The sequence below is a fragment of the Ornithodoros turicata genome, chromosome 1 (genome assembly GCF_037126465.1).
Source record: "Ornithodoros turicata isolate Travis chromosome 1, ASM3712646v1, whole genome shotgun sequence".
In the NCBI taxonomy this organism is placed as follows: domain Eukaryota; kingdom Metazoa; phylum Arthropoda; class Arachnida; order Ixodida; family Argasidae; genus Ornithodoros; species Ornithodoros turicata.
In genome coordinates this window covers 207,514,288-207,527,834 of record NC_088201.1, presented here as the reverse complement: position 1 = coordinate 207,527,834, position 13,547 = coordinate 207,514,288, and the positions used below count along the sequence as shown (strand labels likewise).

The following is a 13,547-nucleotide window of genomic DNA, read 5'->3' as shown; positions in this document are numbered from 1 at the left end:
AGCATCTCGACCTCAATTCCAGAAAGCAGGACAATCTATTCGAGATTTTTTTTTCTCGGGTTTGCAAGTCACGCAGAGATTATCACGAGACAAGAAAGACAAAAGACGGAATAAAAAAAACCCTAGAGCAGCACAATAAATAATATCTCTCACTCTGCCCATTGTGTGACCGCACAGAGATAACAAGCCTTGGTGGAAAACAAAAAAGAGAGAGAAAGAGGGGAAAGCTCTTAGTAGAGGTTATCTTGAGCAAAACAAAAGTGGCCAGCACCTTAAGAAATCCGTCCCACAATCCCTGGCGAAGTTTGGGGTCCGGATGCAGCCACGTCAGTTTAAAAATGCGCCGAGAAGTCAACGATATTGATTTCTGCAGAAAAAGAGGGCGTCGTCCACGAAATCACATGAGGGTACGGCACCATAAAATGGCAATCAATAAATGGGACATAATTTTATTTTAATGTCACGTCTAAATTTTAACACTGAACAGTTCAAAGATGTTGTATCAAAGTCCATACATTACCCCAAAAACGTATTTTTATATCGCGCGTGCATTTATCTATCCTCGTTACGGTGGCTGTTGACGGGGTTGTAGAAAAAAAAATATTTCTGTGCTGCCGAGGCTCTAAATGTGGCCAGCCATATATTTAAGGTACGATTTTACGAGCAAACGGTTTCGAGAGAACGTCGTTGACATCGTCTCTGTGCGGACACACTGAGCTCTTTGCATACGTATTTCTAAATTGTCCGTCGCAAGCATTTAGGCACCGTTTGGCTTTGAACATCTTTCTCTTTTTTTGTTTCGATAATGGCAAGGAGAAAAAAAATTCAAAAAGAAGGGTGTGTAGAGGAGATATTTCACCACTTTACGATATAGTTACAAACAAACAGCACTGGTAAAAACTTCAAAAAAAAAAAAAAACGAAGGAAAAGCGAAAAGGAAAAAGAAAAGCGACTGAGGCAGGAAAATGTCTGTGCGTTAACAGCAAATGCACAGCGTAAAAGTCAATTTTGAATGTTAAAAAGTTAAACGAACATGACGCACATGTAACATTTTTGGCCTAACAGAAAATTCTACTGAGGACTAACACAGATTGACTATTTCTCTTTGTTTCTTGTTTTACTTGTTCGATATTACTAGTTCACACACATATTTGCACACCAGTACAATTGTGACCATGTAGTGTGTTATACGTGAATGAAATGTGCAACACGTGAGAACATAAATCACGAAGAGACAATTATATTGTAGTGCACTTGGCTGCTCACGTTTCCAAGAGTAAACTAGAGTAACCCATAGAATCAAAGTATTCTGAAATGGCATAGCCTTTCCCACAGATTTTTTTACAAGAACACAGAAGTTTTTTTTTTTTTTTTTTTTGTCACAGAAGTTTCAAAACCACAAAGTCACATTACAGCAGTCTCAGTCGTGGTTCGAGGCGTCATGAATGTAATGATTTGTGTGCTCATAGGAAAAAACTCGTCACAGATCTATTGGTTTCACTTTTGCAGCCATGTGTCTACGTAAAAAAAAAAAAGTAAACTTTCCAATCGGAGACACTAATTGTAGGAAAAAAAAACAGCAAAACACAATCAAATATCTGAAGATTCAGCACTTGGTGCCTGCTCGATGGATGAGATCCCGTGAGAAGGACGTAGGAAAAGTAAACGCAAAAGTAAAAGACATAAGAAAAGCAAACGTAACAGTAAGGGACATAGGAAAAGTAACGTAACGTAAGAATGTCATACCACATGCTGTTGAGAGAGAGAGAGAGAGAGAGGGAGAAAGAAACACCTGCACTGAACTAGCTGTGACACGATTCGGTCCATCTCACGGATTCACATAGACCCACATAGACCCCAGGCTGTTCTAGACTCCCAGGAAGCTCTGCAGATAGTGACCGGTCTATTACCTTGAAGTTACAACGACAGTTAAAAGACTGACGGTGCAGTCGCGCGGTTAAAGGGGCACTGAAGCGCAAAAATTTGAACTCGCAGAGCAAAATATGACTCTACTCTGACACCACTACAGAGGGAAAGGGATTCATAAGTTGTGTCGTTTGTGATTTATGAGTGAAATAAACGGTTATTTATACTCTCCTGCTCAAACGATTTTCACCAAATCATCGCTTGAGGTTACTTTGAGGTGGTCAATCTGAGGTAAGCGTAAATTGCGCTTTCTTTCACACATAGTTGCTGCTGTATGTGCCGAATTCACACCGGTAGATTGTAGTGGAATTAGTAGCACTTGTCTCCTTATGCACAAAACATACTGTTGTCATATAGTCGCTGTTGCTACGGCTCCTAGAAGAGTCAGCAGTATTACGAAGTAAAAATAAAATAAAATAAAAAATAAACGAATCACAAACAACGCAATGAATTCTCTACACACTTGAGTCGGAGTAAAGGCACCTTTGATTCCGCGCTCAGAAATTTCTTCACCTTAGTGGCCCTTTAATTTGAATTACTATCTAAATTTGAAGAAGGTGTCAGCTAGTAAATACACAGCACAGATGTCACAGCTAGAGTGAGTGCGGGAAACACCGTCTCATTTAAAAAAAAACAACCGTCCTAAGTGTGCATGTCACGTGAACAGACATTTCCGATGAAAGACTCGGTCCTACGACTTGCAGCTGACTACGAGGACATTGCCCTCAAGAATCGACGCTCCTCTTCCGACAGGTCCAGTCCGCTCTTCAGGGTACGGCGCACTGTCAGAAAATGCGTAAGAAAAAAAGTCAAGCCTACGCAGAGTTGTACGTAATGCGTTACTAGTAATTGCGTTACTAGCAATCAATTACTTTTTCAGTAATTTTTTAACGTAGTCACTTAATTTTGTGAGCAAGTAATTTTCCGAGTAATCTGATTACAATTTTCGGTAATCAATTACTGAGTAATTGATTACTTCTTTAACCTTCTGTCAGCAATGACAACCCTTTTCAGCGAGCCAATCTGTTCTTCTGTTCCACCACCAGTTCGACTGAAGCAATGACGCAGAGGTCACTGTGACGGCTGTATCTAGTCCGCACGTGTTATTACCACAGTTACATGATATAACCGCGGTAATATGATAATATTGCAACCGCAACCTACTAGAGCAACAGTAAAATAGGTATGTATAGTAAAGTAGGACTGTATTGATAAATTGTGGGGGCTGAACATAACAACAGTAACAAAACGAAGCTGAACTTTCGATGTTGTCACAAATGTATGTATAAATCTGTAATAAACGCGTGTGTGTGCTTTGTATGTTGCTTTCAGATGTATTTGTGAATTTCACTTATGATGTATGTTTTTGTCTCAGATTAGAATTTGCAACAAGAGCTGCATGGTTGCATTCACTGCAGGCTTGTTGGCTTTGATATAGCCCACAATTTAAAAGTAACGGGAAAAGTAACGCGTTACATTTTTAATCGGTAACGTATTACATTTTTGATGAAGTAATTTGTAACGGTAAAGAATTACTTTTTGTGCAGCAGTAACAGTAACTGTAATCAATTACTTTTTCGAGTAACGTGTACAACTCTGAGCCTAAGTGTACGGACTCACTTGGGGTGAAGGTACATGCGGGGTGTTTTCTTAGCCTTTACAGAATTTTTATTTAAAAAGCTACGATAGCAGCATAGACGTCGTTTTTGCAATGGAGTTATACGGCCAGGCGGACATCCTCTCCCCCCCAAAAAAAACAAAACCTCCCCCAAAAAACAAAGGGTCTGAGTCTGCCTCTGAATACAAACAGCAGGTTCATCTCTTGCACTCCTGGTTTCCCCTACCGATTTTTTTATTAGGATGAATGCTAAATCCTGTGGCTCGAAAACAATAGTTCTGACCCCAGAAAAGCAGAATTTGCAAAGTTGCAAAAGCAACGTGCGTGGAAAATTGCAGTGTATTCCAGACCTTGAAAAAAGCATTTTCAAATTCTGGGGTATTCGAGGGTTTCAAATGGACCAGATGGGAACCATGGGGAGCAAAGATTGGCACCACAGACACAAGACAGCTATGGCTGCGCATACATTTTTTAGGACATTTTTTTCAATAGTTGAAAACCACAGTAAGTACGACACGTAGCACAATAATTATTTTTTCCTCTGTATTCTGGCATGCAATACAATGCATCCATGATACAATGAAATGGAATCAACCAAATCTATGAAAATGTTTCAACTCCTTTAAGGGGGATGTGGCCATTTAAAGCTAACCAGTTCAAAGCTTACAATTCAAACTTAACCAAATTTTGTGTGCATACGTATTTCAGCATCAGTATCTCAATTAAACAATCAGTTTCTGAATATCGCTTTAACATACTGAGTTATAGGCATAAGCATACTATCTAACGAGCCTCTTGATTGATTGATTGATTGATTAATTAATTATGTTGAAATTTCATGATACCTTTATGTCAAAACTTAACTGAGGGCCTGCCCTGTGCAATAAACCTGTTCGTTTTCTCCCCTGTCCCACTTACTGTTAGCCAAAGTTGAAATACCCCTTGTCCCGTTCTCTCTACAGATGTACTGCTTGCATTTTACATTTTATGCATTTACATTTTGCATTTTACATTACATTACAGATACAGTCAACCCTCGATTTATGAACCATCGATTTATGAACACATCCCTCGTTTTATGAACACTAGCACGAGGAACCGAACTTTTGACATGCATTTTTCCCTCGTTTTATGAACCTCGATACTCGAATAATGAATGGAATTTCTGGGAACCAACTAGGAGTTGCCCAGCGCTTTTGACCTCAATTTACGAACGGATCGCGCCGAGGTCAACAGAAACCTGCAAAGGGATTATTTTGTGGTCTTATGAATGGCGCCTGAATAGACAAATCGTTTTCCAGGTATTGCACCCTCGGTTCTTAACCCCTCGAAATCTTAACAAACGGGTCTTCTGGGGTCGCACATGGGGCAGTCAAGTGTTCCTGACCTCAACTGATGAATAAGGTGGTCGCTGGCACCCGGAGATTAATAAACGGAGGTTAAAAATCCCGGAGGAAATCCGAGACCAGTCGAGTGCGAATGAGGTGACATCTCTTCTTTCCAAGATTGACACAGCAGAAGGCATGGTCGAAAGCAAAATTACACAGTATATTGCATTATAAACACAATCTCAACTCGGGAATACTGTTCCATTTGCTCGATAGTACTCACTTAACGGAATTTTCGATTTATGAATCCCTCGATTTATGAACGATTTTTCAGGGAACCGAGGGTATTCATAAATCGAGGATTGACTGTATACATTTTAATTGCCGCACCTTCCCTTAAAAAGGAGGAGAGAATCAGAAAGAGAGAGAGTGAAACTCACAAGACTTTCGGTCGCCGTAACGTGCCTTCTTACGCAAGCGCGGTTCGTTCTGGCCTGACTTCGCCGTCGCTGTCTTCACGAGGCTCTCGAGGATTTCGTCATCCGCATCCGTCATGTTGTCGTCGCGGTTGGGTGTTGAGTGTCGACCGAGGGTTCCACCGGGACCTTGGAAGTGAGAAACAAATGAGGACACATTACTCCTCATTACTCCATTTTATTTCTCCCTCAAATCAATCAATCAATCCCCGACACGTGCAAGGATGATTCTTTCTCCACGAAAGTTTGACTGGTGAAACAGGGAAACATCTACCTGACATGTTCGAAAAAGTGAGATTGCAGCCGCATAACCGCAGGTGTTGATCCACTAGAGTGCGCTCGCTGGTGCCGATAACGAGGAAATTACAACAATCGTTTTCTATTTCCGGCTGCGCCAGTGTACCAAGTATGGCTGCAGTACAGCATCAGCTTGCTCGCGTGCATCTGACGATGGCGGTACTTTTAGTTCCAGGGAGTCTAGTCCTCAGCTTATGGTTATTTCGGGTGGCCATTTCGTGGCAGCATTTTCTGCTGCACTCATGCAGTCATGTTCGCTTTGTCAAAGCGAAGCAATCTCACATGTTCATGTGGCGCTTTCGGAGCGACAGAAAATCGCCAGCTAGCACTTTTTCTGCCCGGCCTCGGTACGACCGTGCAGTGGTTCACTCATGTAGACTAATCAGGAATGCTATTATATAGTAATTAGGAAATTTATTACTTAGGAAATAATTGAAAACTTACCCGAAAGGGATCATAAACCGCGAGAAACTCATCAAGTATGCATCGGGAAAGATAGGTCAATTTTAAACATAAATTCATCAGAAATTTTCACAAAATTCATCAGAAATTCTGATGAGCCTGGTGTCAAAGTCATTGACCTTTCAACAAAAAAATCATTAAATTTCTTGTAAGCGTATTTCTGTATTTCTGCCGCTTTCCCTATTTCTGTAGCTTCGATGACGGTTAGCATAGACATAATTCCATTTCTGTATTTTTTTATACCAATGCTGCTTGTCCAAAATAGAGGTTGTCTTAGAATATTGGTTGTTTTTCGTGATGGTGTTGTCTGAAAGATCGTAACAAATATAGCTGGATAAAAATAAGCTGTATCGTACTTGAGCACAACAGCCTGCACTTCAGAATTCTTTGTATTTGTAAGATATACCGTACTGCATGTAATACCCGTTATCTATGTGGGAACATTAATTTGTTGATGAAAACCGAAAGATGGTGACGTAATACCCTGCAAATAGCTGTCTGCTAATGTTGTATCGAAATAAACTCGCCCACTCTAATCGTTTTTTCTTTCAGACAAAACTTGGATGTCGACATACGTGTTTCGCCAGGTATGTTTGAGAGGTTCTCTTCGGGCGTTCTGACAGACACCACGAACCCCTTTCGCACAGGTTTCAGTGCAGGGGCCTCCAAGAAATTCGGCCAAGTCTGCACAGTTCTGACCCGGCACCGGCTTCAACACCCGGTACCGGTCGAGCTACACCGTGGTCCCGCAAACTTCTCAAGGCCTCGACGTACTTTCCGATGGCACCCCGGACACCAGTTCACCCGGACCGTTCAGTTGGCAACACGCTCCTCATTCGGTACCGGTAAGTCGCTGTTCTTCCGCCCTGACGCCGCACATGCGTCAACTCGGCAACGCTTTCCGGAAGACGCTCGGGAAAATGTCTCACACTGCCCACATCGTCCTGCTTCCACTTGACACGACGCCAGCTGATCACTGGTGCAGCAGTACGACGCACAGCGCGCTACATCTACCGTCCGAAGGAACGTTCTACAATGAATGTCCACGTCCGCTATCCTGCTGCGCCTGCTTCCGCGAACTCAAGCAGTATGCAAAGCTTTCCCACGTCCACGTGACATCATCATTCTTCCCGTCTTAGTATTGACGCGAACCTCAACCACTCAACCGCAAGCTCAGCTCCTCGTATAAAAGGGGGAGGGGGAGTAATGTGGCGGCCCGTGGAAGACGATGAAGTGCTGCTTCTACTGCCACGCGCTACGGCGCTGCGCGACATTTCTATCGGCACCCTCCCAGCGTGAGGTCACGCACATCTGCCCGCTGGGACATTGCATCATCGCCGGTCAGGGCTCATGTAGAGGAAGACCGTCGTCCTCTGCAAGATCTATATTACCGTCCGTTGAGCACATTGTAGTGACGTAGAACTTAAAGCGACGGTATAGCACCCCCTGCCTCTCTAAAGTGCACCATTCGATTGCGCTTTGTTGAAAATGTAATGCTGCGAATTTAGCCGACAAAACGCGCCACAGTTATTAAATAACCGAATTAAATTGATAAACATGCAGAGCATGCCGGCACCTGTGTTGGCAACAATAAGAACGGCCACGCCGCCATGCGGGAAAGTCCGTGATAGGATACAGAAATCGTCTGATTTTGTGCGCGCTAGTACATAGGCATGAGCAGACGACTTTCAGAAGTTGCTGGGCACCGCGGCAACTCTCTACATTTACTTTCTGTTCTCAGGTGAAAAACGCACATTCTAAGAAGTGCAAGCACAGCGGTTTAGAACAACTACGTTAATCCTCAGAGACAAGTTAAAAGTCGGACAACCCCACCCACAATCACAAATCTGAAGTCGCTGGCCATCAGCTCCGACCAAAAATATATTACGCGCGGTTCCATCACACTCACCATTGCAAACTGACCATGACAATGAAAAAATGGCTATGAAGCAAGCGAACTGGTGAAGATGGTGCGTAATGTAAAAACCCCGAGACTAGGGAACACTGATCATGCTTCGAAATGAGGTGTGGCTGAGGACGTACATGGAGATGGGTGCGTGTTTATTTAAAAAACGCATTGAATACTCGCGGAAAGAAAACACGTGCCTTAGCTTCCACGTATCCGATTATGCGCCACATTATCAGAGACCCCACAGTCAATGCTCGGACTACATGCACCGCTGTCGGAGGTATATGACTTGAGTGTCCCCATTTCAAGAGCAAAGGGGTAACTCAACCCAAGGCTGACGTCATACGTGACGTAGGCATGACAGAAGCGCAGGTTCCGTCGTCCGCAGGCCTTCCACCTACCCGTCCACCCCTATTGCACTCGACTTTCAGTACATTGTACTGCTTGGGCGGCTTGGTTATTCAGAATGGAACTTTGACGGTCGTATGTGTACAGTACTCGTGTAGATAGGTTTGGCGAAGTTTGGCTAAGACCGTCCCTTTAACGCTTATCTGTTTAAACGCTCGCAGTGTTGTTAACAAAAAGATAGAGATTGGAAGTGTCTTGTTTGAACATAATCCTGATGAGTAGCGATAACTGAAACCCGGTTGAGTCCAGAAATTGAGAGTGCTGAGATTTTTCCTGGCAGTTACAGCGTAAACAGGAATAATAGAATATCTCGGGGGGGGGGGGGTTGTTGCCATACTACTAAATGATGATTTCCAGTTTATTGCACTACCTTCTGCAGATTTGGAAAGCGTATGGTGCATACTGTTTACAGACAAAGGGACTGTGACGATAGGAGTTGTTTATAGGCCCCCTGGTGCTGATGTAGTGGTGATTAAGGGATTGTCCGACCATATAAGCAAATTTGCTAAAACAACGCAAAAGATGGTTATGTGCGGTGATTTTAATCTGGATGGTGTGGACTGGAATAGTATGATGTGCCTTCATGTCATAAAGGTACTAGCGCTAAACTTCCTTGTGATACGATGTTTTGAGTTCAACTTATTAAGACAGTATATAATCCTACTAGGTTTACTTCCACAACTGCATCGTAACTGGGTTGGTGTTTGTGAGCCAGACTTTAAATCTTTCGCCTCGCAATACTTTTGATGGCATTTCTGATCATTCTATTGTACGACTAACTTGCGATTTAGTCCCTGCTCGCACAACCAGTAAGCGGTTTACCACAACCCGCAATTTTGCAAATGCTGATGATGTCGGTATTCCGGATCATTTGGCACTCGAATTTGATCCTTTTCGCGACGCGTCAGTAAGGGGTGATTCTAATGAGCTCTGGTCACTCTTTCTCAATATTGTTCAACATTCTGCTCAGACATTTGTTCCAATTAGAAAGAGGCAGGTCGCAACGCGCAAGGAAGAACCCACGGATTGATCGTGAAATATTTCATTTGAAACGCCGTCTTAATAGGATTACAAAACAGCCGCACCCTAACTCCCAACGGGTTACTGACCTTAGGAGAGAACAGGGAAACAGAATACGTGATAGGAAATTTCAGTCTTACAATCAGGCCCTAGCGAGGTTCCTAGTGGAATCACCGCCCAAGTTCTGGCGTTACGTTGTACCGCCAAAGAAAAGTTGTGATGCGATCTCATCCAGCAACCAACTCAGATCCGATAGAACATGATTAAGAACGCGGAGGGACAGGGACAAACACACACGGAGGCGGTCGACGTTGAACGCGTTGAACGTTGAACGCCTCCGTGTGTGTTTGTCCCTGTCCCTCCGCGTTCGTAATCATGTTATGTCCCAACCAACACGCTCTACACCTTCTCGCAGATCCGTAATCATGTAATCTGTAGTGTATGTTGCGGATCGGACGCCGATAACGTGTGCGTGGATGCGGATCGGATGCGGATGCCAAAAATCTCATCCGCGCAGGGCTCTATGCAAACGGTTCCGAGGCGGCCGTACATCAATATACTAACACGATCCCGGGCGGGGCGGCTCGAAGACCAGAGTCAGAGTTCCTGAGAACATCAAACTTGTGGAGCGCCTGATCCTCAAGGACGGACGGATAACATATCTCGAACTCGGACCTTTCTGTGGGAATGTTAAACCCTATTATCCATAACCTCCGGTTTCGGAAAGCTAGTGCCCGTTGGGTCCCGAGGCAGATGTCCGTGTATGGCCGGCAGAGAAGGCAGGAAATCTGCCAAGAGCTAAGGTACCGTTTCGACACTGAAGGACGGCCGTACCTTGATCGGATTACCATGTGCGATGAAACGCGGGTGCAGCATTTCACTCCTGAGTCTAAACGCGCATCAAAACCGTGGAAGCATCTGAGAACGTGTCGTGTCGTCCCTCCTCTGTCCCTATCTCGGGTTCCAAATTTTTTCATCTGGGCTCGCCAGCTCCCTAGAAGTTCCGAAGCACCCAGTCTGCGCGTAAGGTCATGGCCACGATTTTCTGAGACAAGGCTGGCGGTGTTCATGTTGATTTTCTGCCCAGTGGTACAGTAGTGCACATTACTGCCAGGTTCTCACGGATGTGCATAAGGTGCTCAAGCAGAAACGGCCGGGTCTCATTACCAAAGGAGTCCTCCTCCTACAGGCCAATGCACGCCGGCATGCCGCGCATCTTACAACACGCACCTGCTAAGTTGTTGCTGAGGGAGTTGCTGCCACATCCCTCTTACAGTCCAGACCTCGCCCCCAGCGATTTCCATCACATCGTGCCACTTATGACGTTCCTTGGGGGCCACTTCAGCTGCGACGACGAGGTCAAAAATGCCGTGCGACCATGGCTGCTATTCGCCGGTAAGGATTGCTACGCTGCTGGCATCGAAGCCCTCGTGAAACGCTGGGACAAGTGCATTTGTGCAGCTGGAGATTACGTTGAAAAATTGAACTAATGTCTTGCCTGTGGGTTAATTTTACTTTTGCGAAAAATGAAATGTCCCGGTTTTAATTTGAACACCCCTCGTATAGTCAGACAATCCCTTCATTACCGCTACATCGGCACCAGGGGCCTATATACAACCCCTATCGCCACAGTCCCATTGTCTGTAAAGAGTTTGCACCACACGCTTTCAAAATCTGCAGGAGGTAATGCAATAAACTGGGAATCATTTATTAGTATCGCAACACCACCACCCCCACCCCACCCCCCGAGATATTCTATCCTCCCTGATTACACTGTAGCCGCCAGGAATAATCCCAGTACTCTGAATTTCTGGATTCAACCAGGTTTCAGTTATCGCCAACTCAGCAGGATTATGTTCAAACAAGACACTTTCAATATCTATCTTTTTGTTAAAAACACTGCAAGAGTTTAAACAGATAAGCGTTAAGTTAGACGCGGAAACAATTTTCTTTCAGAGCGAGGTGTACGTGGAACCTGCTTAACACCCTTCAACTGCGTATCATAAATGAGTTATTTATCACGAATGTAAAGCTTATCATTGCGCAGTCGGTAGGGCTCTCCGCTTACCTTGGCGTACTTCAGCAACTCTGCCCTTTCTAATCGGACCGCGAGCAACATCCTCATTGGTGTATACAGGGTGTCCCAGAAAACGTGTCATTAAATAAAAAAACTACACCACCTAGAGCCATGCGGTCAATGGCATTTGTTCTTACTGGGTTTTTGCCACCTCCTCATGTGAATGTCGTGTAACGCAAGTTTAATTATGTGAATTTTTGCAAGCTTAAGTCGGAAATTTGCCTAGTAAAGGTCACTTTTTTACCCCTCCAATGTGAAGAGCGTGTCTAATTTAGTCAAATTAATGATAATTAACAGGGATATTCAGGAGCTATCCCATCGGAAAAAATAGCCGAACATCATGGTCTGCGGATTGTCGCACAGAATAGCGCGCGATGAATTTTTCGGCGCAATCTTTGTCAGTCCGACCGAAAGGAGGTTGGAAACCCAGCCCTCCTCGACATCGCAGAAATAGATAAAACAGGCACGGCTTATCACGTCCGACTTTCGCTGGGGTAATGCTTTCCCTCTCCCAATTTTAGGAAGTGTTACTTTTTCTACTATCACTCTGTGGGCTGGCTTCGGAACCTCCTTTCGTCTCACTGAGAGCGATTGCGCTCAAAAAGTCATCGCGCGCTATGGTCCGATGCTCCGAAAAGCATGATATTCGGCTATCTTTTCCGATGGGATAGCTCGTGAATATCACTGTGAATTATTATGAATTTGAGTGAATTCGGCACGCTCTTCATATTGGTGCGGTAAAAAAGTGACCTTTACTTTGCAAATTTTCGAGTTCAGTTCGCGAATATTTACATAATTAAACTTGGAGTACATGACATTCACATTAGGAGGTGGCAAACACCTAATAAGAACAAATGCTCTTGACCGCATGATTCTAGGTGGCGTAGTCTTTTTATTATAATTCAATGACACGTTTTCTGGGACACCCTGCATACTTGAACCGCGCAGCTTCTTATAACCCGGTAGCACCTCTATATCACTACTGTGATCTCAGTTGCAGACACGGAGTAAGAAACCCAGGAGATGAAACTTCACTCTCTCCCACGACCAGAGATGTACGAGGAGCGCGCGCTCCGCTGCCTAGAGTCACCGGGTACAGTGACTCTACCGCTGCCCGGCCCGCAGTGCCATCTGTTGCACGAGGACGCAGAATTTCCGAAGCATGCGGTCACGTGATACTGTCACTTGTCCGGCGGCGTGACTAAAACACGACCTACTCTATACTAGAGACCTGGACATCCGCAAAGCTCCCAGCACCGGGGTAGTAGTTCTTACAATCGCCGCTTGGCTATGGGATTTGGCGCTAGCTCGCACTATTCGTTACCACGTGACTTGCCGAAACCGCGGCGACGCACGGTGGGTTGTGTTGACAACAACGAAGCAGTAAGAGAGAGAATAGCGCGTGCTTAGCAACAGCCTGGTAGCACGAAAGACAGCATGAAAGACTCAGCGGACGGATATGCGTGGCATCACGCTAGGACGGTGCCGATAGAACTGTCGTGCCAGCGCCGTAGCGCGTGGCAGCAGAGGCACCTCTTCATCGTCTTCCACGGGCCGCCACATCACTCCCCCCCCCCCCTTTAGACGCGGAGCTGCGCTTGCGGTTTGAATGGTTGAGGTTCGCGTCAATACTAAGACGGGAAGAATGATGATGTCACGTGGACGTGGGAAAGCTTTGCATACTGCTTGACTTCGCGGAAGCAGGCGCGGCAGGATAGCGGACGTGGACATTCGTTGTAGAACGTTCTTGCGGACGGTAGATGTAGTGCGCTGGGCGACGTGCTGCTGCCCTAGTGATCAGCTTGCGTCGTGTCAAGTGGAAGCAGGATGATGGGGGCAGCGTGAGACATTTCCTCGAGCGTCTTCCGGAAAGCGTTGCCGAGCTGACGCATGTGCGGCGTCAGGGCGGAAGAACAGCGACTTACCGATACCGGTAGTGGAGCGTGTTGCTCATTGAATGGTCGCTGGTGATGTCCGGGGGTGCCATCGCGAAGTACGTGGAGACCTGGAGAAGGGTGAGGGACCA

At 45.1% G+C, this 13,547-nt stretch overlaps 1 protein-coding gene across 1 annotated transcript in view; it reads right to left on the bottom strand.

Annotated features, from left to right (window-relative positions):
• Positions 1–1,124: 1,124 nt before the first annotated feature.
• LOC135379003 (FH1/FH2 domain-containing protein 3-like) overlaps positions 1,125–13,547 on the bottom strand; it is a 246,977-nt gene continuing 234,554 nt past the window's right edge. Inside the window, exons 3-4 of the mRNA XM_064612228.1 lie at positions 5,313–5,477; positions 1,125–2,708 (exon numbers count right to left, since the gene is read on the bottom strand). Coding sequence (XP_064468298.1) covers positions 2,635–2,708; positions 5,313–5,477 — 239 coding nt within the window. The 3' untranslated portion in view covers positions 1,125–2,634. The remainder of the gene's footprint in view (positions 2,709–5,312; positions 5,478–13,547) is intronic.